A 26868-nucleotide genomic window follows, 5' to 3' on the forward strand; every position below is an offset into this window, starting at 1 on the left:
AAGGAAAAATAAGTTTTATTGCTAGCAAAGGAGAAACACAGGGGACTTCTGTCTCAGAAACTGACATCCTCCTCATCAGAGAAGCAGGGGTCTTTTAAAGAGGTGATTCAGAGGAATCCTGTTTCCTGAGATTAGGAAGGAGAAGATCAGGGAGGAGATAAAACATGTCAGTTTTAGAGCAGCAAGGGATATATTCAAAGCATTAAGTGGGCCACTATTTTCCCCACTGTCAATTTCTACATTCCATTTCTATGGAATAATGGGCAACAATATCTCCAAGCTCATTTCTGCTGAGAGAGGGCGAAGTTGGGGGGAAGTAATCTGAAGTCCTTGTTTTCTATCATATGGGGCATGGACAGTTAAGGGTATTTAATATCAGGGCAGTTCAGAGGTCCCTGGTGGCAGTTGGCAAGTGAATGGAGAAGGCATACATGCAGATGGCCAAGGTGTTGCAACTTTACTACATTCAGTTTCCTTTTTCTTGGAGTGGACTGTCATTGGTATTTTGAAAGGAATTGCATTGAATCTGTATATAGTTTTTGGTAGTATGATCATTTTTTTTTTAGAGAGAGAGAATTTTTTAATATTTATTTTTTAGTTTTTCGGCGGACACAACATCTTTGTTTGTATGTGGTGCTGAGGATCGAACCCGGGCTGCATGCATGCCAGGCCAGCGCGCTACCGCTTGAGCCACATCCCCAGCCCAGTATGATCATTTTAACAATATTAATTCTGCCTATCCCTGCACATGGGAGGTCTTTCCATCTGAGGTCTTCTTCAATTTCTTTTAATGATGTTCTATAGTTTTTATTGTAGAGGTCTTTCACCTCCTTGGTTAGATTTATTCCTAGGTGTTTTTTCTTTTTTTTCTGAGGCTATTTTTGCCCCCCCCTTTTTTTTGTATTTTAAAAGTTTTTTATCCCTTGATTTTTAGTAATTTTTTTAAACTTTATTTTGTTTGTTTATTTTTATGTGGTGCTGAGGATGGAACCCAGGGTCCCCTGCACATGCTAGGCAAGTGCTGTACTGCTGAGCCACAACCTCAGCCCAAGTAGTTTTCAATATTAAGATATTAAGCTCTTAACATTAACACATCAAGATATTACCGCTCTAATCTTTGAAATATAATCAAAATATTTTATCTCTGTAATTTTGACTTTGTAGTGTTTTATTCCATGAAAAGGTCTTTAAATGTTTTTTTGTAGTTAAATTTTTAAGTCTTTTAAAATTATAATTGGATATTGAGTTATAATTAATTAGACAGTCTCTTATTATAGCCATTTTTTTGTTTTGTTTTGTTTTTGGTACCAGGGATTGAATCCAGGGATGCTTTACCACTGAGCTACATTCCTAGCCCTTTTTATTTTTAATTTTGAGACAAGCTTTCACTAAGTTGCTTAGAGCCTCACTAAATTGCTGAGACTGGCTTTGAACTTGCAGACCTCCTGCCTTAATCTCCCATGCCTCTGGGATTATAGGTGTGTGCCACCATGCCTGGCTCCCCCACCCAGGTTTAAAGGAATTTATTATTTATCTAAGCACTATTTAGAAAGGTCCATCTTTGTCCTAACTAATGAGATGTAACCTTTATTGTATATGAAATGTACTTGATTCTATTTCTAAATTTATTCAACTAGAACCATAAAGGTTTTAGACATTTATTTTTTCCAATTGTAATTTATTTTACTAACAATGGATTTCTTGAAAATCTGTGTAAGCAAGAAAACAAATTTTGCCAGTGGTTGTGGTCCATACCTGTAATCACAATGGCTCTGGAGGCTAAAGGAGTATTGCAAATTTGAGATCAGCGTCAACAAGTAAATAAGGTTCTAAGCAACTTAATGACACCCTATCTTAAAAAAAAAAAAAATTTAAAAGTCTGAGAATGTGGCTCAGTGGGAAAGTGCCTCTGGGTTCAACCCCCAGTACTCCCCTTCCCTCCCCACATAAAAAAAGAAAAATTAAATTTCAACTTATTAAGAAAAAAAGGGACAAGAGCAGTGTCCTTCTGGCAAGAGTCTAGGTTAGTGCTCATCTCTAGCTGGATCTAGACATCTTCTATACTAGTGCAAACCTGGTTTACCTAGAGAAAGCATAACAGGACACTGGATAGGATGCAGTGCTAGAAATAGCAGGAATTCCGTTGGAACACAGTGTGTCAGACTGATTTGGCCTTGGACCCCAAAACCAAAAGCCCAATTCCTGATTCTATACTGCTACTGCAACTTCTGAGGGCTTCACACTGAGGGATTTTTCTTTCTTTATTGTTTAATCCCCTTGTTATGTTTCTGATTTAAAGAATATGAAAAAGCAATATATATTCATCTAAAACAGAATGTTCAGAGAAAGGCAAACCCAGAAGTACTTATAGCATCTTTTTTTGGAAATTAATACAAAATGTGAGAGCATATATAGTTTTATACTTATTATATTTAATTTACTTATTTTAATTAATTTATTTGGTACTGGGGATTGAATTGTGCTGCACTCTACCACTGAGCCACATCTCCAACCCTTTCTATTTTTAATTTTTTTTTTTTTAGAAAATTTTTAATATTTATTTTTTAGTTCTCGGCGGACACAACATCTTTGTTGGTATGTGGTGCTGAGGATCAAACCCGGGCCACACGCATGCCAGGCGAGCACGCTACCGCTTGAGCCACATCCCCAGCCCCTCTATTTTTAATTTTGAGACAGGGTCTTGATAAGTTACCCAGGTAAGCCTTAAACTTGTGATCTTTTTGCTTAGCCTCCTAAGTAAATGGAATTACACACATGTATCAACCTGGCATTAACTTTTTGCATTAATGAATTAATAAGTTAGGACCTTGTGCAGGATAGGCAAGCACTCTACCATTGAGCTACATTCCCAGACCTTATTTTAAAAGTCTTAGTAAGTGTATTTAAATATTTACACAGTGAAGAAAATATGGAGAGTGTGCAGTACAATAAAGGATCCCTCTACAGATTACATGAAGAAAGATGTGCACAAAAACTGCAATTCAAAATAGCATATGTAAGAGGGGCTGGGGATGTGGCTCAAGTGGTAGCGTGCTCGCCTGGCATGCGTGCGGCCCGGGTTCGATCCTCAGCACCACATACAAACAAAGATGTTGTGTCTGCCGAAAAACTAAAAAATAAATATTAAAAAATTCTCTCTCTTAAAAAAAAAAGGAATTCTTAGGCATAAAAGTATTCAAAATATTTGTTTAAAAAAATAGCATATGTAAGGGCTGGAGTTGTAGCTCAGTGGTAGAGTGATGGCCTAGCACCTGTGAAGCACTGGGTTTGATCCTCAGCACCACATTAAATAAATAAATAGTGTCTATCTACAACTAAAAAAAAAAAATAGCATATATTCTGGGCACGGTGATGCATGCCTGTAATCTCAAAGGCTCGGGAGGCTGAGACAGGAGGATCACAAGTTTAAAGCCAGCCTCAGCCACAGCAAGGCACTAAGCAACTCAGTGAGACCCTGTCTCTAAATAAAAATTCAAAATAGGGCTGGGGATGTGGCTCAGTGGTCGAGTGCCCCCGAGTTCAATCCTGGTACCCTCCCCCAAAAGAAAATAGCATATGTGAGAACCACATCTTGTATTTCTTTAATTCGATGCAGAACATCATACAATAACCTTGATACAGGTACCCAATACATTTCTGAAAATTTTATCTGCTATCTATAAATATATTTTATTTTGTAGAATATATTATGTCCAGATAACACAATCAGAAAAACATTTTAAGATAATATTTATCAAAATCATAATCATCAGTTATCAGATCTAGAAACTATAAAAATATCTATCCAATGAATAATATGCTTTGATTAATAAGACAAAAATATGAGACCATGGGGCTGAAGTTGTGACTCTGTGGTAAAGTGCTTGCCTAGCATGTGTGAGGTCCTCAGCACCACATAAAAAATAAATAAATAAAATAAAGGTATTGTGTCCAACTACAACTAAAAAATAAATTTTTTTTTTTTTTAAATATGAGACAATTGTATTGTTTCAGCACTGCTTGCAATGGGATACTATGGTCATTAGGGTGTGCTATTAACACAGCCAGCTTGTCAGTCATTCTACCAGTGTAGTCTGAAAAATGACAGAAAGCTGTTCAGTATATTTGCAGTAGTTAAACACTATACCATACTGAAAGCCCCAGAACTTTTTTCAGACTGTCACAGGTGCATATCGGGAATCACAGAATCATCTCACCATTTTTAAATTTTAAAACTGTGAGTATTCAAAAGGCTATATTATAAATGACATGGCAACAAAAAGGACCCAAAAGACTAAGCAAACATATATAGAATTCAGTATTCTAACAAAACTCACAAAAATTAGCTGTTAACTTTACTGTTATAATAATTCTGAGTTTCATTAAAGTTAGGGAAAATGGAAATCAAATTTAAAAATAACTATAATTACTTTGTGTGTATGTGTGTGTGCGTGTTAGAGGTCTTGGGGATCAAACCCAGGGCTTCACGCATACTACGAAAGCACTCTGCCATTGACTTACTTTTATAAATGTAAACTCTTTTAGTTTTTCTTATTTTACTTGTTCCAATCAGTTTCAGTTTTCCCTGATGTTGTAGTCTATTTTAATCATCATCATTAAACACAAATTGACACTCAATCGATTTAAAGACAACCAGTCATATTCTCAAAATTGCAGTTATTGCTGAGTGTTTTGACACATGCCTGTAATGTCAGTGGCTCAGAAGAATCGAAAATCTGAGGCCAAGCAGTGTAAGGTGGCCCATGCCTATAATCCCAGCGGCTTGGGAGGCTGAGACAGGAGGATCATGAGTTTAAAGCCAGCCTTGGCAAAAATCGAGATGCTATGCAACTCAGTGAGGCCCTGTCTCTAAATAAAATACAAAAATAGGGCTGGTGATGTGGCTCAGTTTTGAGTGCCCCCCTGAGTTCCATCCCTGATACTCCCCCTCCAAAAAAAAAGAAAATTTGAGGCCAGCTTTGTGGCAACTTAGTGAGAAACTGCCCCCCTTTTAAAATAAAAATTAAAAAAAAAGAGGGCTGAGCATATACTCAAAGTAAAGTGCCCCTGGGTTCAATCTCCAATACAAAAAAAGAAGAAGCAAACACTTCAGAAAAATTAAAACTAAAACTTGAGGTACTTAATATATTTGGTGTGATTGCATTTCTGTCAAGTCAAAATCACCAGGCAGCTGACAGGTTAAATGAGATCAAAGTCTCAGAAGATCTCAAGGATTTGGCCTGTAGTATTGTTTACTGACTGTTGTCCAAGAGTATTTATATAAGCTGTATACCTCTATGATAGTCATTTCCCCAAATCTTACTGTATTAGTTATCTATTGTTACATGGCCAGTTAGTATTTAAAGCAAAAGTAAACATGTATTTATTTTTGGTGCTGAGGATTGAACCCTAAATATTTATTTTATCACACATATTCTGAGGGTCTGGATTTTGGGAGTGGATTGACTGGTTAACTCTGCTTGGGGTGTCTTACAAGGTGGCTGTGAAGATGTCAGCTGGGTTTTCAGTCATCTGAAGGCTTGACTGGGCCTAAAGTGTCTGTATTCCAAAGGATCCAGATTCCAAGAATAGCTCACAAATATGGATAGCAAACTGCTGCTGATTATTGGTGTGGTGTTCAGTTCTCAGAAGACCTCTCCTTGGGGTTGCTCAAATGTCCTCATGTTACTCATGATATGACAGTTGGTTCCCCTCTAAGATATTATCCAAGAGACCATAAGGCAGAAGCTACACTGTCTTTTAGGACCTACCCTTGATATTCACGCACCATGAACACAACTAAATTCCTGAAAAACACTACTGGCTACATAGGTTAGCCCAATTCAGTATGGGAGGGACTACATAAGGAAACAGGAATCATTAGTGACCATATTGGAAGGTTTGCTGACATGTTTTTCTTTTTAAGTTACATATATTACATCAAAGGAGATTCCTAAATTCTAGGACCAGATCTTGAATAATATATCACCTTGCCAATTATCTTAACAGAAAAATGTACATCTGGGGACAGACCAAAAATTCTTTTTTATATATTTATTTTTTAGTTTTAGGGTCACAATATCTTTATTTTACATTTATGTGGTGCTGAGGATCGAACCCAGTGCCTCAAGCATGCTAGGCGAGTGTCCTTCTACTCTAAAAGGACTTTTGATAAGTCCTGGGGTAATTGATTCCAATTATGAAGGTGAAATAAAAATTATAGCCAGTTCTCCAAAGGGTATATCAGTAATTTCACCAGGAGATAGAATAGCACAGTTACTAATAATACCAAGCCTACATGATAAATTTTCCAGTCATGTTGTAGAAAGAGGTTCCAAGGGATTAGGCTCCACAGGTGTAGATTGGGCTATGCTTTCTTTAAATTTAGATTCTCGCCCCATGCTAAAACTAAATATTCAAGGACATGAATTTAATGGGCTACTGGATACAGGTGCAGATCTTAGCATCATCTCTCGTCAAGAATGGCCAAAACATTGGCCATTACAACAAGCCACTCAATCGCTTCGAGGCCTAGGAGTGGCGACTAATCCCGATAGAAGTGCAATGCTATTAGATTGGAAGGATCCTGAAGGATGTGAAGGAACTATACAGCCATATGTATTGGATCATCTTCCCGTAAATTTATGGGGACGAGATGTCTTAGATCAATTAGGTTTGACATTAACAAATAATATCAATCAAAATGCACCCACTATTATGGCTAGACAAGGTTTTAGGAAAGGAAAAAGATTAGAAAGACAAGAACAATGTATAGCAGCACCAATACAAATAGATCAAGGAACAGACAGACATGGGTTGGATTTTCACAAAGGGCCACTGAGACAATAAAAATTACATGGAAATCAGAAAGACCAGTATGGGTTCCTCAGTGGCCCTTGACTAAAGAAAAGACACAAGTAGCCCATGATCTGGTCAAACAACAATTAGCGGAAGGACATATACAACCTTCTGTATCTCCCCATAATACTCCCATTTTTGTCATCAAAAAGAAATCTGGTAAATGGAGATTACTGCAAGATTTAAGAGCCATTAACAATGAAATGGTCATTATGGGACCTGCTCAATCGGGGATTCCTCAATTGTCTGCTTTGCCAAAAACTTGGTATGTTTTAGTTATAGATATTAAAGATTGTTTTTTTTCAATTCCAATTCATCCTGAGGATAGTCCACGTTTTGCATTTACTATCCCTGCACTAAATCATGAAGGTCCTGATCAGAGATATGAATGGAAAGTACTCCCTCAAGGGATGGCTAACAGCCCAACTATGTGTCAAATTTATGTTAACAAAGTAATCCAGCCACTTAGAAATCAAAATCCTGAACTACAAATATTTCACTATATGGATGATGTGTTATTGGCACACAAAGCTAAAAACACATTGCTAGAATGTTATGCCACACTTACAAACTTATTAAAAAATTATAATCTAGAGATAGCAATAGATAAAGTGCAATTAAATTTTCCAATTAATTATTTAGGAGTTCTATTATCCTCAACCATGGTCCGTCCACCAAAAATTCAAATACGAGTAGATCAACTCAAATCACTTAATGACTTTCAAAAGTTATTAGGAGACATAAATTGGATAAGGCCTTATCTAGGTATTCCAACAGGAGAATTGGGACCTTTATTTGATATCCTAAAAGGTCCATCAGATCCAAATTCACCCCGAATGTTAACGCCTGAAGCAAGAAAGGCATTAAAAATCATTGAAACATATATGGAAAATATGCATTTGGATAGAATTGATATAAGTTTGCCTTTATTATTTATTGTATTACCAACAAAAAATATTCCTACAGGAGTATTTTGGCAAGAAGGTCCATTATTATGGATACATTTATCTTATTCTCCTAACACTATTCTTACTAGATATCCTGAGGCTGTAGGACAATTAATACTCAAAGGAATAAAAACAGCAAAGGCAGTGTTTGGAATTTCTCCCCATAAAATTATTACTCCATATACTATGAATCAAATTGATGAATTAGCTAATGAGTTAAATACTTGGGCAATAATAATGTGCAAATCTAATGTTTCATTTGATAACCACTTACCATCTAATCCTTTATTGTCTTTTTGGTCATTGCATCCTGTAATTTTTCCAAAAATGACAAGAAAAACACCTATCATGAATGCTCCAAATATATTCACTGATGGGTCAAATAATGGTACAGCAGCAATAGTTACACCTGATCAAACTTTTACATTTTTAGTACCCAAACAATCAGCTCAAAAGGTAGAGCTTAATGCAGTATTACAAACTTTTGTGATGTTTAAAGATTCTGTATTTAATTTATTTTCTGATAGCCAGTATATAGTTAATGCTATGGTATCCCTTGAAGATGCTGGTAGAATTTCCCCTTCTTCTACTGTTTTCTCTTTGTTTTCCACTATACAAAGTTTAATCTGGGACAGAAAAGATCCATTCTTTATAGGACATATCAGGGCACATACAGGATTGCCTGGAGCCCTTAGTTTAGGCAATGATTTAGCAGATAAAACTACACGTGACATACATATTTTCTCTGTACTAGAAGAAGCTATAAATTTTCATGAAAGATTCCATGTCAATGCTAATACTTTACAAAAGCGTTTTAAAATAACTAAGGAACAAGCTAGACAAATAATAAAACAATGTCAAAATTGTGTGACCTTTTTACCACAAGTTAATCTTGGAGTCAATCCTAGAGGATTGATGCCTAACCATATTTGGCAGATGGACGTCACACACTTGCCAGAATTTGGAAAATTAAAATATTTGCATGTTACAATTGATACTTCTTCTGGATTTTTGATGGGCTCCCTTCATGCCGGCGAAAAAACTAAAGATGTTATAGCTCATTGCTTACAAAATTTTGCCACTGTGGGCATTCCAAAACAGTTAAAAACAGATAATGCCCCTGGTTATACGTCTACTTCTTTTAAACAATTTTGCTCATCATTTGGCATTACTCATATAACAGGAATCCCATACAATCCACAGGGTCAAGGCATAGTTGAAAGAGCTCATCAAACTATTAAAATGTACTTATTAAAGCAAAAAGATGGAATTGGGAAGGGGTATATATTCCCCAAAGATAAACTTAAAATAACGCTTTTTACTCTAAACTTTTTAAATTTGGATTCATCAGGACTTAGTGCTGCAGAAAGGCATATGTGTCCAAAAAATGTACATAAGCCCAAGGTACTTTGGAAAGATATTCTAACAGGACAATGGAAAGGTCCTGACCCAGTAATTGTCTGGAATCGGGGGTCTGTTTGTGTGTTTCCACAGGAAGAACAGCAGCCGATTTGGATTCCAGAGAGATTAACCAAGGTTCTGACCCAGAACAGCAGCCGATTTGGATTTCAGAGAGATTAACCACGGTTCTGACCCAGTGATTGTCTGGAGTCGGGGGCCTGTTTGTGTGTTTCCACAGGGAGAACAGCAGCTGATTTGGATTCCGGAGAGATTAACTAAAATCCTGACCCAGTGATTGTCTGGAGTCAGGGGTCTGTTTTTGTGTTTCCACAGAGAGAACAGCAGCCGATTTGGATTCCAGAGAGATTAACTAAAGCGATTTCTACAGACCAAAAAGAAGATGATTTAGCTCAAATCCATAATAGCTGATATCCAAAACTCCAATTTGGCTATCCTTACATCTGCGACAGAACCAGGATGCTTTTTTCAATATCTATTTTATTATTGCCCTTTCCCATATCATGAAGTTCTATTTTATTTTTTTGAGCTCATACAGACCTAGGTTAATGTTTTGCTGATCAGTTCTATTTTTTTTTTTTTTTTGACTATAGAGTTTTTAAACATTGCAATAGAGATTTTACCTGTAAAAAGTTATAAGGCCTTTACTATTGTGTTATGTGTTGTATGTATTATATTATGTGTGCACACTTGTGTTTTGTGTTATATGTTTGAATGTACGTATGTCCAATGTACATATTTCTATATATCATATATGATGAGCGCTCATGAAAAGATGGATCCAAATATTTTTTTTTTATTCACGTGATTTAAATGGTTTAATTTAAATTGGGTAAATAACTGTTAAGAATTGTTTTAATATGTAAACAAAAAAGGAGGTTAACAGATCTGTTTGTTTACTCTCACCTTTAGTTTTCATTATATTTAATAATTCTCTTCACTATAATGTAAATTGTTAAGAAAATTGTTTTCTTTTAGTGTCTTCTGGAATGTTACCTAATTTTTTCTTTAGCCATTATTGCCAGAATTTCTATCTTCATCCCAGTGCCGATGAAGATAATATAAATTGTTAAGAAAATTGTTTTCTTTTAAGAAAATTGTTTTCTTTTAGTGCCTTCTGGAATGTTACCTAATTTTTTCTTTAGCCATTATTGCCAGAATTTCTATCTTCATCCCAGTGCCGATGAAGATAATATAAATTGTTAAGAAAATTGTTTTCTTTTAGTGTCTTCTGGAATGTTACCTAATTTTTTCTTTAGTCATTATTGCCAGAATTCCTATCTTCATCCCTGTGCCGGTGAAGACAAAGATAAAACTAATCTACAGTTTCTGCAATAGCCATCACTGAACTGCTTACAGAACTTACACTGAACTGCTTACAGAACCGTCAATTGACTTGGTATATCTTCCTCCCTTCTGCTTGTCATGATCATTCAGCTAAAATTTGGGGGTCAACAGAGGTGAGGCAAAGAACCTCACCCCCCCCCCCCCCCCCCCCCCCGCTGAGACCTCTCCACAGGTGTGGCTGTACTGGACCGGTAGTCAATGACGGGTAAGATCCAATTACAATGGTACCAACCTAAGACAGGAGGCTGACGCCCTGAGGTCAGCTCATCCGAAGACGGGTAAGGACCATATGTATTGGACAACCTAAGGCAGGCACGGTCCATAAGCCACATGCTTGTTGTTTAAACAGAGAGGGGGAGATGTTGAGAGCCACAGCCAAAGGGGCCCCAGCAAACTTCCAGCTGCCAGCAAGCTTCAGACTGCCCCAGCAACATCTAGCTGATTGGCTCCTCTGCGGTGATGTTCATTGGGCTGTTTCCCTGCCCTTCAGACTGCCAGCTGATGATTGGCTCACAGCTGCCCCAGCAACATCTAGCTGATTGGCTCCTCCACGGAGCTGCTCATTGGGTGACTTCTTTGGCTCTGCCCACGCAACCCAGCCAATCGGCCTCAAGAGGAGGAGGATTGTGGGAGGAAAAGGCTGGTGTGGGGGAGAGAGGCTTGTGGAAGCCGGTGGTGGCAGTTGGGCTCTGAGGGTTTTTCCCTGGAGCTGTTTTGTTTGGCGTTTGTAGTTCTAAAAATAAAGTTAGTTTCTTTTTGACAAGTGGCTCCTGATTTGTGCCAAGCCAGACTTCGGCAGGCGAGCACTCCTACCACTAAGGAACAAACCCAGCACCCTCCCCCCCAAATTCTTGAAATGGGAAAAACCAAAGAAAACGGGAGACTTTTATTGCTAAACATAATTTCAGTGGACATTTCCCTATAAAATTTCCCTATAAAACCTTTTTAATTTAAAAGAAAAATATTTACAAAATCTTGACCCTTTCCTGTATAAATTCTGTATCTGGCCAATACTGTGAACTATATCCTATTACACAAAGTAATGGGGGAAAAAAGCAACTTATGGTTTTAATCAGTAGAAAGAAAACAATTTGGCAACTCCCTTATATTTGAATAGAACAAGATGAGCTGCATCATCAATTGCCTTTAATGTACATTTTGTCCTGCTTTTGTTCAAGAATTTGGACATGATAGGGGAGGCGCCTCCTGTTTTTAGAAGAAAGTCAAGGGACAGTGGCATTTCCTGCACGAGATTAGATTCTGTAAGAACAGTTCTGAAATTTAATATAGGGTTTATATTTAACTGTTCTATATTCTTTTTCTTTTTAAATGTGGTGCTGGAGATTGAACACAGGGCCGTATGCATACTAGACAAGCACTCTACCAACAGAGCTAAACCCCCAGTCCTAACTTTTCTATATTCTGAATCAGCTTCAATGATAATGCACTTGATTGAAGAAAAAGATTTAAATGAAGCCTATAATTCATCGCATCCTTTCCGTTCATGGCAATTCCTGGGAGTATTTCTGATTATTAAGAAGAAAGAGCACGGGACATGGGAGGTTTAACAGATCTGTTTTGGTTCTACCACTAATTAGTTTTATAGCCTTGAGAAAGTTTTAACCTCTTCAGTTGAACTTTTTCCTCTGTAAACCGGTAGATAAAGACAGGAGAGGGGCTTAATCTTAAGGTTTTCTTTTACTAAAAGAGGAAGACACAATCAACACTAAATACAAATTTACCCCACACAACCTCATTGCTTCACCTTCCTCGCTATTCTTTTGAGTCTTTAAGCTACTCCCGCATACTCTAGCTTACAATTTCTTACTGGTTCCCACCGAAGTTGTTCATTGGGTTTTTAAAATTGTGAATTTTCAAGAAGGGAACGGAATCTTGTTCTTTGTGGGCTGTGAAACCGCAAGGACTCTCATCTCCAGTCTGACATTCCTTTGTAAATCCGTCTTCCCTCCTCACACGTTTACTCCTTTCCCTGGCCCTCGCTTTAGATCAGGTGGTTCTGGGGACAGCGTCAATTCGCGACATTCTGGCAGCTCTGGTTCTGAGGAGGTGATGAATCCCCCAATCTTTGACAGGGCCTCAGGATTTCAAGCCCTTCCCTTCATCTGGACTGCCTCAGTGTGTATATTCGTATCATGACAAAGCACTTCCGATTTTCTTCCTCAAAGCTCAACCTTGGACCTACTACAACCATGCCTCTGTAACCAAGTTAACTATTGAGCTAGAACACCCATTTGCGCCTACTATTAGTCTCAGAAGCCCTACGTCTCTTTTCAGGACAGCCAGGCAGTAGCGGGGGTGGCTGGAACTACGAAGCCCAGAATTCCTAAGCGCATGCGCGCTGCCATTGTGATGCTCCTTTCCCGGTAACTCGCCCTCTCAGGCAAACCTGAAGATAGCGGCAATTCTCCGGTGGGGGCGGAGACGCTCTCTGTCCTACTCTCCGCCCCCTTCGTGATAGGCAATGGGACCAGCCAACCGACGCTGTGGGCTCGCAACGCGATCTCCAATCAGCACCTGTGGTGGAGAGGTGGGCGTGCGCACTGGCAGGGCAGGTGGGCTAGGCTGTGCTGGGTTGCGAAGGGGGAGAATAACGTCGGGTCGGGTCAGCGGGCGCTGCAGTAGTCGCCGCAGCGGCGATGGGAGCGGTGGGGACGAGGCGGCGGCGGCGGCGGCAGGAGGAGGAGCAGAGGCTCGCACAAGAGCAGCGGCTGGGGGCGGCCACCACCAGCAACAACAGCAGCAGCCGCCGCCGCCGCCGCCGCCAGTAAAGGCGGACAGTACCCGAGGGGACTACCCGGCTGGCCGGCCGGCCCGCGAAGCCGCGCTCGGGTCCCGCTGCAGTGGGCGGCGGGGGATGGGCAGGCGGCGGCGGTCCCGCCTGCTGAGGGTTGGCCCCTGCCGGTCCCGGGTCTGAGCTGGACCGGAGCCCTCAACCCGAAATCCCTGCGTCCGTCACGGCCCAGGTAGGACACACCCCCTGAACCCCCAGGGTGCCGCGGGTTAGTCCTGGGTCCCGCCCTTCCCCTGTCCGGACGCCCTCCTTCGGCCGCACCCCTCGCGGATTGACGGACCCTGGAGACCTGGAGGGGAGTACCGGAGACTTCTAGGTCGCTCCACGCCTTGGGCTTGTGCCAATCCCGTCCCTCTTCACCTCGGAGACCGTTCCGGTTCTGGCCCATTTCCCCTCGGGTTGCTGCTGCGTTTCCCCTGAGGCTTTGGGTGTTTTTACTGAACTTGGAGGGTCATTAAGCTTCGTCTGTTTCTCTGAGGGTGACCCACATATCACTTGTACTCATGCCTATTTAGGTTCCAGGACGGAACACAGAGGATTGTTAGGAAATACAAGCGTTTCTCTCCTACCCTGCCTCCCCCACTATAATGGAAGGAGGCATGGGACTGTAGACTCTCTTTGCTATATTGTAACGACAAAGAAGGCCAGGACTTTCTGATACTTAGGGTGCTGAAGTAATGACCTGAGGGATTTGCTGGTCATTCGATTTGATAAAGATGATGTTGATACCCTGAAATTCCGAGGGAGGGACAAAAGATTACACATATATGTACCGTCAAATCAGAGAAGTAAATAATCTGTACTGATGCCCGGATACTTTATCTTACAGTGAAGTTAATTTTGTTTCAGTTGTGGCTTCATTAGAGTTAAAAATGACATTGAGTTGTACTTTGCTTTGAATTAGTTGATAGATGGCAGCAATCCTGATATTAACTCATCTCTAACCTAGTTTTAGGAATTGTTCTTTGAACGTTAAAGAGGACAGTTTTATTATACCGGGTGTTTTGATGTGAAGAGGATTTGTTACTCAATAGAAACAAGTTTCTCTCTCTCTCTCTCTCTCTCTCTCTCTCTCTCTCTCTCTCTCTCCCTCTCTCTCTCTCCCTCTCTCTCTCCTCTGTGTGTGTGTGTGTGTGTGTGTGTGTGTGTGTGTGTAGGAGGGTCATGTTATGAATGGGGACATGTGTGTATACACACACACACACACACACACACAGTGTGGATCCACTCTGTTAACAATGTTTGGTTCTGAGCCATTAATAACAGTTGCATTGGTATATAAACATGGCTTTGCCAGGATAGACAACATAGATGTATCTGCTGTTTTTCTTTTGACTAAATGGATAGAATAACGTTGGGGGCGGGGTGGGGTGGGGTGGGAGAAATGGGGAATAATTTTAAAGAACTGAGGGAGTTGAATGCTATGTATTGCTTCTTGGATTTTTAAAGAAGCCATAATGGTGACAAATATAACAATGTGACTAATCTTGGAGAATTTGTCTTAACTCTGTAATTTCAAATAACAAGTATTGAATACCTTGGATGATATTTGAATTGAAACATATTGGAAGGAATCTTTAATTTCCTGTATGAAACATTTTTTTTCAAGACACCAAAAGGGATGCTTGAAGCATGATTATAAATAAAAGTTTTTCTAATATTTTTTCTTTTATGATAATATTTGAAAGTGTTTTTTTTTCAATTTTGGAAAAAAAGTCCATAGCTTCATTAATTTAATTTGTAATGTCAGCTTGAAACAAATGGGTAGGGAGCTAACTAAGAATAATATATCTTGCTCATTTTTCTCCTACTACAGTTCAGACATAATTTAGAGAATTCTTTTTTGTGTTATGGATGACTTCAGATATTTATGTCTTGACTTTCTTTTAAGTACTTCAGGAAAGCTTTATGAAGTTAGAATTCATTTGCTTTAATAAATTGAATTCAATTATGTGGAGCTTCAAATATCTTCAAATGTAATGTTACAAGCTAAACTTTTATAATTTGGACAATTTTGAGGGCATTTTACACATAAAAATGCATTAAAAATGTGTTAGTGATAGTCTGTTGTTTTTTCAAAATAGTTGTTCATTTTTCAAAGATGAATTAGCTAGGTCATGTAATTTAAATTTCACTTTCATGGTGGGTAGGCAATTCTTTTTTTTTTCTTTTACCTATATTCAGGCAATTCTTCATATGCTTTACAGCTTTAAAAAGTACTATATAGGGCTGGGGTTGTGACTTAGTGGTAGAGCGCTTGCCTAGCATGTGTGAGGCACTGGGTTTGATTCTTAGCACCACATATAAACAAATAAATAAATAAAGGTCCATCAATAACTAATAAAAATATTTTTTAAAAAAAGTAATATATACAAATGACATCTTGATTGCAAGGACACCCTGAATTAGAATGACCCACCTAAGACACTTTCAGATTTTTAATCTTAGATACTGTTGTGAGATAATATTTGTAGCATAAAAAATTGTAATAAGAGGGGCTGGGGTTGTGGCTTAGTGGTAGAGCACTTGCTTAGCACTTGCGAGGCCTTGGGTTGGAGCCTCAGCACCACATAAAAATAAATAAAATAAAGGTATTGTGCTCAATTACAAGTAAAAAAAATATTTAAAAAATTTGTAATAGGGAAAATGTTTAATGATCACTATGAATTAGTGGGGTCTAGACTTACCAGCAAAACAAAAATAACCTTTGAGAATTAATGGGAAATATGGTGTACTTTCTTCACCACTTTTTTTTTTTTTTTTTTTGGTCAGTATTAGGAATTGAACCCACGTGTGTTCTACCACTGAGCTACATCCCCAACCCTTTTTATTTTGAGATCTCTATAAATTGCCCGGCCTGAGTTCCAACTTCCTCCTGCCTCAGCTTCCCAAGTAAATGAGGTTACAGGATGTGTGTCTCTGTGCCCGGGCATTTTTTTTTTTTTAATAGCGCCTATAGGGAAAAATTAATTTATAGATACATGGTAAAGTCTTTTTAATTTGAGACCATGCTATTTACACTCTTGTTGTGTATTTTCTATTCTTGCAGGATATCTTCGATATAATATATATATATGTTTAATTTTTAAAATATTAGGCTAACGTACTCCCTTTTTGTTGTTTTTAGCCACACTTGTTGTAAACAGTAGTGATGTTAGTAATAGTTTTTCTTCTCAGGTTTCGGTGAACAGATCATTTTACACTGATAATACACAGTGCTTTTATACTCTATATTTAATAAAAGAGACTTTAAATTCATATGAAAAAGTTGAGTCTTTTTAGAGCTAAATTTTGGGGCAAAAGAAAAATATATATTAACTACTAAAAACAGTTTCTGTCCTCGTTAAAAAATTTAAAAATTGTTTTATTTACATAATGTGAATTTCTATTTTGCAAGAAAATTTCATCTTTCTAGAAGGTAATTTTTAATTAGATCTCTTGGTGCATTTTCATTTATATGACTTTAAGTTAAACATAATTATTCTTTTTGTGATTATTATTTTTCTTTCAATGCTTGATTGAACCTAGTGCTTATATATTTTTGTGAACATCTTGGACTTTTTTCCCATGATTTTTTCCATTTGCATATAAGATCTTTGATGGGGCTGGGGATGTGGCTCAAGCAGTAGCACGCTGGCCTGGCATGCGTGCGGCCCGGGTTTGATCCTTAGCACCACATACAAACAAAGATGTTGTGTCCGCCGAAAACTTAAAAAAAAAAAAATAAATAAAATATTAAAAAATCTCTCTTAAAAAAAAAAAATAAGATCTTTGATGCTTTTGGGTTTTGTTTTGAGACAGGGTCTCACTATGTTGCCCAGGCTTGTCTTGAACTCCTGAACTCAAGTGACCCTCTTTCCTTAGCCTCCCAAGTGGCTAGGATTATAGGCACAGCCACCATGCTCAGATTGTTTTGGAATATTGCTAGTTGTTTTTTAAAAAATCGTTATAGAAATTTGCTTTCACTCAGAGTAAAAACTCCCAAAGTAAAAAATTCATTGTTCTTTGAGAAAAATTTGGAGTGTAATTAATGTCTCCTGAAGAATGAGAGATAGAAAGTAGCTGCTTGGCTCTTTTTGATTAAGCTATCAAGATAGAACCTGGCCATGTTTTGAGAGTCAATTATTTATTTAACAGGGGATTTGTGTTTTTATTGCAAATAAGAATCAGGTGATTTTTGTTGTTGTTGTTGTTTTGCTTTTGGTACTGGGGATTCAACCCCGGGACACTTAACCACTGAGCCACATCCCCAGCCCTTTTTTTGTATTTTATTTAGAGACACTGTCTTACTGAGTTGCTTAGGGTCTTGCTAAGTTGCTGAGGCTGGCTTTAAACTCTCAATCCTCTGCCTTAGCCTCCGAGCCATTGAAAAATCAGTATTTTTTTCTGATGTTTGAATTAGAATTTTTTTTGCCATTGTATCTATTTTTACTCAAATGCTTTAAAAAAATTTTTTTTAGTTGTTGATAGACCTTTATTTTATTTATTTATATGTGGTGCTGAGAATAGAACCCAGTGCCTCACACATACTAGGCAAGCGCTCACTGCTGAGCTACAACTCCAGCCCCACCCAAATGCTTTTTATCATGAATATTTTTTATATTTGTCTTTCTTTCTGCCATTTAAAAGTAATTGCCTTTAAAAAAATGAGATTGCATTGTTCCCTTTTTGTTCTAGCTATATGATCATCTAAATACTGTATTTTGTTAATATTTGTCTGACATTTTAGTTTTTCACTTGTGTTGTATATTGTGGATTAATCTTGTACATTTCTGTTTTTTTCCCCTCTTCCTGGTGCATCAAGTGCCTCAGTTTCTAAAATATCTCAAAATAACTTTATCAACACTTTTCAATGAATGTTATGGCAAAGATAAGAAGAAACTAGGAAAAAATGAAATACCAAGAGAAAAACGTGAGCCATGTCTCTTGTGAAATTTGATTTTAAAAAATAATCTGGAAGCTAAATTACATAGTAACATAGTAAACTAGATTAAGACTTCATCTGCTTGATATCCAGAGCGCTTGAAAAATTTGATGTGTCCAAGACAAAAGTCTTTTAAACTTCCTTCGTTCTATAAATAAATGTATCGTTAGTCAGTCACCCAAGCTCAAAAATTTTGGTTCCTTGTTTCTCCTGGTTCTACCTACACTTAACCTCTTTTTTCCATTTCTACTGCTACCAACTTAAATCAGCCTCTTTGACCTTTGGAACAGTGAACTATTGACATTAACTGCATCCATCCATTCACTAAATACTTGCTAATAATCTACCGTGAAATTTTGCTAGGGTTAGAGATTCAGCAGTCAGCAAGACAGAAGTGTCTTCACTGCTGAAGTTTATAGTATAGTGGAAGTGGAAATTTGTGACAAGGAATCATAAGTGTTCCAATTATTATGAAGGAAAATGTTGATGTGAGCATGTAACAGACAGACCCAAGAGGCAGGGAGGTGGATTGAGGGAAGAACTTTATCAGCCAGAGATGATTCTATATACTCTGTCAGACAGATTCAGAGGTTGGTGAATATATTACAGCTATAATAAGTTAATAATTAAAAATAAATGGTTTTTAAACAAATTAATAAAAATTAAACTTTCACATAATCCTAGAAAGAGTTTTAGAAAAATTTTTTCAAATTACCTGAGCACTAAATAATTTTAAAGAGTCTACTTCTTCCTCTAATATGGATTTCTACTTTGGGTTCTCCCAGGCTTCAATTGCTTGAGTACTTAATAGGATTCCTTTTTTGTTTCAGAGTCTGTTTGAACCATCTGAAGTTAGAAATAGATATTATCAATAGCCAGAGTGTATATAGTTATGAGAAAGAGATGTTCCAGGTAAGTAATTATAATGTGTTTGTTGTTAAGAGTCCAGCAACTTATAATTAAGTGAATAATTATTGAATATTGAATATATAATAACTAAATATCTATAAATTAAAAAAATACATTTGTAAATTAGAAAACCTATCTTACCATATACTGGCACCTAATTTTTGGTCTAGAAATTGAGATTAATATAACCACTACCTCTTAAATTGATAAAGGCTTATTAAACAAATGAATATAAACTGTTAGTTGTGCATCCAGATGAGTTTTTAATCTCTTTATGTCTCTATTATGTCATAAGACCTTAAATTAGTTATCTTCTTTTTGCCTCAATTTTGCTAATTTTACGTACTTAAAATCTTATTTCAAAAGGTCATTACAGAGAAGGTTCTATGATATTTCTTTGTCTTATTGGGAAGGTCATAGACATTATGCTTTGCTTGGTTAATTTGGTTATAGTAGATTTTACTCAAAGAATGCTCTTGGGCTGGGGCTGTAGCTCAGTGGTGGAGTGCTTGCCTCACACGTGAGGCACTGGGTTCGATCCTCAGCACTACATAAAAAGAAATAAAGATTGTGTCCAACTACAACTAAAAAAAAAATAATAATAAAGAATGCTCTTATTTAGTGTTTTCCTTACAATCTGGCCATATAAGTTACACTGTACTTTCTATAAGAAAAGAATTTGTTTATGTATTGTTAGTGTTGTAGCTAGGGAGAACTAGGTTGTTTACACTTTGATTCTGTTGTCAGTAACTGTAACCATACTGACTTGTAAAGTTCCTTTTTGCATTTTTTTTTTTGTCCTAGATATTGAACCCAGAGATGCTTTGCTACAGAGCTACATCTCTACCCTTTCCCCTTTTAAATTTTATTTTGAGATAGGATCTTGCTAAGTTGCTGGGGTCTCGCTAAATTGCTGCCTCAAACTGTGTGCTTCAGCCTCATGAGTGGGATTACAAAAGTGTGCAACCATGCCTGGCTCTCTTCACTTTTTTTTGGTACCATGGATTGAACCCAGGGTTACTTAACCACTGAGCCACATCCTCAGCCCCTTTTATTTTTTATTTTGAGACACTGAGTTGCTTAGGGCCTTGCTAAATAGCTGAGACTGGCTTTGAACTTGAGATCTTCCTACTTCTGCCTTCTGAGCCACTTCGATGCATGTGCACTGTGTCTGGCTCTCTCCACTTTTTTTTTTTTAATATTTTTATTAGTTGTTGATGGACTTTTATTGTATTTATTTTATGTGGTGCTGAGAATCAAACCCAGAGCCTCACACATGCTAGGCAAGTGCTGTACCACTGAGCCACACTCCAGCAGCTCTATTCACTTTTTTAAAAATTCTTTTTTATTAATTAAATTATTTATTTTAATTAGGTAATATGACAGCAGAATGCATTTTGATTCATTGTACACAATTGCAGCACAAATTTTCATTTCTCTGGTTGTACATAATGTAGTATCACACATATGTGCAATCATACATGTACCTAGGGTAATGATGCCCATCTCATTCCACCATCTTTCCTGCCCCCATGTCCCCTTCTCACCCCTCCCTACTCTTTGCCCAAAGTTCCTCCATTTTTCCCATTTGAACCACCCCTCCCCCATTATGGATCAGCATCCACTAGTCACTCTATTCACTTTTAATAGATATGTTACTTTCTTGGATTTATTTATTGGGCTCAGAGAGATTCTGTGCTGCCAGAAGTGTAATTTGCCTCCTGTGAAAGTTTAGAAGGAACAGTTTCAGTGTGAGTGGGGACTGAATTTTCATTCTCTTTTGCTATTATGTCGTCTTACTTTTTTTTTTTTTTTTTTGGTACTGGAGAGTGAATCCAGGGGCACTCAACCACTGAGCCACATCCCCGGCCCTTTTTTGTATTTTATTTAGAGACAGAGTCTCACTGAGTTACTTAGGGCCTTGCTAAGTTGCTGAGGCTAGCTTTGAACCTGCGATCCTTCTGCCTTAGCCTCCTGTACTGTTGGGATTACAGGTGTTCTTACTAACTCTTGAGAGGGCTTCTTTCTACGAGATAAAAACAAAGACAAACTGCCACTGGGTTTATCCTATACTAGAATCTTATTTTTGCTGCTTATATAATAGATGCTTTAAAAACTTAGCTGGCATACAGTTTTTGTAAACTTGTATTTATATCTAATCATGTTTTATTTTAAAAAACAACAATTTAGTTAATTTTTATAATTTAGAAAGTGTAATATTTTGACTTTTGAGATATATGAGATAGCCATCCTGCATCTCATTTAGTTTTATGTTTTTCATTAAGTTTGAAAAAAATTTAGTCATTTCTTCTGCCCCCACCCCCAGTATGGTATTTATTTGGGCCCAATAAATGTATTCAGAAGGTAAAATAATCTATTACAAATGGAAATATACTTTTAAAGACAGTGTGGTTACAAAAATGACATAATAAAATAATAAACAGGTTACCAAATAAAAAGGGTAAGTGAGCTCTTTTTTTTCCACTCCTTCTGGTCTCTTTACATATATGTTAGCCCTTGCTGTTATTCCACAGCTTACTAATTCTCTTTTCATTTGTTTTTCTTTTTTTTTTTCCTCTGTGTGTTCATTTTGTATATCTTCAAATTAATAATCTTTTCTTCTCCACTGGCTACTCTAATGCTAATTCTGTCCAGTATATTTTTTCCAGTGTATTTTTCATCTCAGATGAATTCTTTCTACCTGTAGAAAATGTTATGTGCTAGATTTTAAAAATAATTTAAAGGGCTGAGGATGTGGCTCAAGCGGTAGCGCGCTCGCCTGGCATGCGTGCGGCCCGGGTTCGATCTTCAGCACCACATACCAACAAAGATGTTGTGTCCGCCGAGAACTAAAAATAAATATTAAAAATTCTCTCTCTCTCTCTCTCTCTCTCTCTCTCTCTCTCTCTCTCTCTCTCTCTCTCTCTCTCCTCTCTCACTCCCTCTTTTAAAAAAAAAATAAAATAAAAATAATTTAAATATTTTGGAATTTGTTTTGGGATATAGTTATTTGAAAATTGTTTTGTGCATTCAAGGTCCTGGATATTTAAAGGTCTTTTTCACTCTGGCAAGTGAGTATACAAACTATTGATTATCATATCAGCATCAAGAATGATTCTGCCTGCCCTTTCCAGTGCTTCTTTCCTTGGCGTTAACTGTTTCCTTTTTCTTTTTTTAAAAATTTTTTGTGGTGCTGGGGATTGAATTCAGGGCCTTACACATGCAATGCAAACACTGTACCACTGAGCTACACACCCAGCTTAACTGTTTCCTTACAAGATGAATTTATAAGTACTCCTCTAAAGTCTCATGGAGTACTGGGTATATATAGATCTCCAGACCTTGCTATCTGTGCAGTTCTCTTGCAAACTTTAGCTTCCTTGGCTTCCCCATACCTCTTAACTCTCTCAAATAACTGAGACATATGGGTCCTGTTTGTGTTTTCCATTCTTGTGTTATACCTTAGAAACTTTCTTGGCAGTGACCTGGGGCAATCATAGTGCTTACTTCATTAATTTCCCTTCTCTCATGGATCCTTGTGCTGTGCTGCCTATTACCTAGTGTCTGAAATCCATTGTTTTATGTGTTTTGTCTAGTTTTTTTTTTTTTTCTAGTTGTTTAAGATGGGAGGCTAAATTTGGTTCCTATTACTCTCTGGTGGCCAGGAGCTCAAGTACTGGGGTAGGTATATTTAGATCTCAAAAGGGAGTCATATTTCTCACTTACACTATCACTAGAAATATGTGTATTTTGTGCCCAATATAGCTTCAAGTATATTTTCATTACCTTTAGATACATCATAAGCTTTTTATATTAATGATTCTTAGTCTATACTCATTGAGATTAAAATTATGGGATAAAAATAATTTCTTATATTTTTCTATTGAAGAGCAGAAACATACATAGACTTAAAACCATGGTATTAATTAATCAGTTTATTACTTCAGTCTGTTGAAATAGTAGCAATAGTCTTCTAACTGAACTTTAACTTAAACTATAATCCCCTTGCCCTCTGAAACAGAAAGAAGTTCAAGCTCTTCTTAGTCTGATTATTATCTAAATTCAGTTTACCTTTGAGGATTATGTATTTTTTTAATATTTATTTTTTTAGTTATAGGTGGATGAATATCTTTATTTTATTTTTTTATGTGATGCTGAGGAACAAACCCAGTGTTTCACACATGCTAGGTCAGCGCTCTACCTCTGAGGTACAACCCCAGCCCCAACTATGTATTCTTTTTTTTTTTAATACTTTCATTTTATTTCTTTATGTGGTGTTGAGGATCAAACCCAGTGCCCTATGCATGCGAGACAAGCGTTCTACAAATACTGAGCCACAATCCCAGCCTGAGGACTATGTACTCTTTCTTCCAATAAGAACTATTTTTCCATTTGGAACATTCTGATCATCTTTCCATGCACTTGTATATTATGCTCATTTATTCTTCTATGCCTTTGCTTCCCTCCTGAATCAGTTAGCTAACTTTTACTGTGAAACAAACTATCCCAAAATTTAGAGTGTAAAACAATGATTGTTTAGTACTTAACAATTTTATTGGTTGGCAATTTAACTGGGCTCACCTGAATAGTTCTTTTGTCTTATCTGGGCTCACTTTTGTGAGGCAGTCAGCTAGTATGTTAGCCTTCTGTCACTGTGAAAAAATACCTGAGAAAAACAACTTAAAGGAGGAAAGATTTATTTTGGCTCACAGTTTCAGAAGTGTCAGTTTTTTGTCAGTTGATTCCATTGTTTCTGGGCAGTAAATGCATTATAGTGGAAGGGCGAGGCAAAGCAATGCTGCTTACCTCATAGCATCCAGGAAGCAAAAAGAAAAGTGGAGGGAAGGAGGAGGATGATGACAAGATAAAGTGCCCAAGGCACACCCCCAGGGACCTACTCCTTTCAACTAGGACCTACCTCCTAAAATTTCTACCATTTCCCAGTAGTCCATTTAGCTATGAATCTATCAGTGGATTAATCCATTGATGAGCTTTGAGTCCTCATGTTCCCAATAACTTCCCAAAAGTCCCACCTCTGAACATTATTTTGGGGGGACCACACCTTCAACACGTGGGCCTTTGTGACATGGGGGTGGGGTGGGGTATGTGAAGTGAATTACAGATCCAAACCATAATAGGGTTTCTTCTTCTGAACCTGGTTTTGAAAACCTGCAAAGGAAGCCAAGCCCAGTGCATAAGTGCTTTTCAAGTTTCTGGGTCATGTTTGCTAATATCCCACGAGTGCCAAAGCAAGTCATGTGGCCAACTCATTTCAGGGATGGAAAAACTATCTATTGATGGGTGGTAGAACAAGGTCACATTACAAAAAGATATGCACACAGGGATGGGAAAAATGTGTTGCTATGTTGCTGTTTACCTAACATCCTCCACAAATCCTATTCACCTTATCTAATATGGTAGATTATGATTATCTTACCCCACATTAACCTCTTTTGTTTTGATTTGCCCTTACAGTTTGATGTTGGTTAACTTTTTAAACATTTTTAACCTATTATACAGAGAATTGCTATTAATTTCTGTTTTTGTATTATGTAACCTATATCAAAAAGTATTTTGGAAATACTGGTTTAAATTTTCTTCTTTAACTTGCTTGTTAGCTCGGGACACCACTATGTATTATATTTCTTTTTACTCTTCTATGTTTTCATTGCAATTTACTGAAGAGAGTATACTTTCAGTTTTTTCATTAACTCTCAGTTATTTGCCAGAGGACTGTGTAATTTCCTTAAATTATATGAGAGGTAAAATACATAATATTTGTTGAAAGATTTTTCTACGTATTAGGAACACAAAGATGAGGACTAGGGATGTAGCTCAGTGGTAGAGGCTTGCCCAATATAAGTTGAAGTGAATAAGTAGATACTTTTGACCTTAAGAAATTTATAGTCTGTTGGGAAGATAGTGTAAATGGTATGCTTGTTTCTAAGGCTTTCTCTGCTCTGAACCTAAATTTCTTCCCCTTGCTCAACTCATAGATTAGCTGTTTTTTTACCATTGTATAGAAGGGACACTCTCCTGTCTCTTACACTTCTAGATTATTGTTGCCTAACCTATTTTGTGTCTGGATTTTTTCACCTCTTCTTTATATTAGTATTATCTGCTACTGTTCTTTTTTAAATATAGTTATTTTTTAGTTGTAGTTGGACACAATACCTTTATTTTATTTATTTATTTTTATGTTGTGCGGAACCAGGGCCTCACATGTGCCAGGCGAGTGCTCTACCACTGCGCCACAACCCCAGCTCTGCTACTGTTTTTTTTTTAATGAAAAATGTTTAATCATAGAGTACAAAAACGTGTGTGTAGTTTAAAGAATAATTACAAAGCCAAGTGTTCAAGAAAGAGAACATTGCCAGCATCTCAGAAGCCTATTCCTGTTCTCAACTACCTTCTTTACCCCAAAGTTGTCGTTTTTTTATAATAATCATATCTTTAATTTTCTTTATAAACTTCTACCTGTATTTGCATTGCTATTTAATATAGTTGGGTTGTAACTTAGTGTTTTTTGAGTGGTGCTGGAGATTGAACACAGGGCCTTGCACATGCTAGGCAGGTGCACTAACTAACACTGAGCCACATCTCTAACCCTTGTAACTTATTTTTTTAATGTGGTTTTGTATTACTTTTGTGTTTTTTATTTTTGGTTATAGATTGATATAATACCTTTATTTTATTTATTTTTATGTGGTGCTGAGAATCAAACCTAGTGCCTCACACATGCTAGGCAAGTACTCTATCACTGTGCCACAACCTCACAACCCCCTTGTAATTTATTTTTGAACTTTATATAAAAGGACTCATATTGTGTGAATAATTTTGCTTGCTTGACTTTTTTAAAAATTACAGTTCTGGAGGTTATTTGTGAGACTCATTCATATAGTTCAGTTGTAGTAGTATTAGTTTTTGTGGCAGATAGGATAATGGCCCCCAGAGATGTTCACTTCCTAATCCCTGAAACCTACGAATAAGTTACTTCATATGGCAAAAGGGACTGAGTATGTGTGAATAAATTAAGGTTATTGAGAGGAGAGGATTTTTCTTGATTATCCAGGTGGATCCAGTGTGGTCACAGGGAAGTGTATATTTTGTCTGAGAGAAATAAGGAGACGTGACTGTGTGTGTATGTGTGTGTGTCAGAGAGGAGAGGGAGGAAGGGAGAGAGATTGAGATTTGAAGATGTTACATTGACTGGCTTTAAAGATGAAGGATGGGACCATGAGCCAAAGAAAATTCAGGCAGCTTCTAGAGTTGGAAAAGGTGAGGAAATGAATTTTCCATTGAGCCTCTGGAGGAAATGTAGTATTGCTTACAAATTTATTTTTAATTCAATTAAAGTCTGGACTTCTGACCTCCAGAACTGTAAGATTATAAATTTGTGTTGTATTTGTCATAATTTGTTATGGAAGCAATAGGAAACTAACAAAATTTTCTGCTGTATGAATGTACTACATTTCATCCATTCTTCTCTTGCTGGCCATTTGGGTTGTTTATGGACAGTGTGACTATGAACATTCTTAGTTTCCATTTCCTGGTGCACATGGGAGATGAGATATTGGGTCACAGAGTATGCATATCTTTCGCTTTATAACTCAAAATTGCATAGCAACACTAGTGGTATAAAAGAGTTCTCA

At 37.3% G+C, this 26868-nt stretch overlaps 1 protein-coding gene across 3 annotated transcripts in view; it reads left to right on the forward strand.

Annotated features, from left to right (window-relative positions):
* Positions 1–13217: 13217 nt before the first annotated feature.
* Ttbk2 (tau tubulin kinase 2) overlaps positions 13218–26868 on the forward strand; it is a 152027-nt gene continuing 138376 nt past the window's right edge. For 2 of the 3 annotated variants that reach the window (XM_078048927.1, XM_078048928.1), the window contains exon 1: positions 19138–19219. In XM_078048927.1, coding sequence (XP_077905053.1) covers positions 19200–19219 — 20 coding nt within the window. In that variant the 5' untranslated portion in view covers positions 19138–19199. Of the gene's footprint in view, positions 13556–19137; positions 19220–26868 lie in introns of those variants that run through there. The other variant, XM_078048929.1, reaches the window with a different exon arrangement.

This window comes from Ictidomys tridecemlineatus, chromosome 5 (assembly GCF_052094955.1).
Source record: "Ictidomys tridecemlineatus isolate mIctTri1 chromosome 5, mIctTri1.hap1, whole genome shotgun sequence".
Taxonomy (NCBI): domain Eukaryota; kingdom Metazoa; phylum Chordata; class Mammalia; order Rodentia; family Sciuridae; genus Ictidomys; species Ictidomys tridecemlineatus.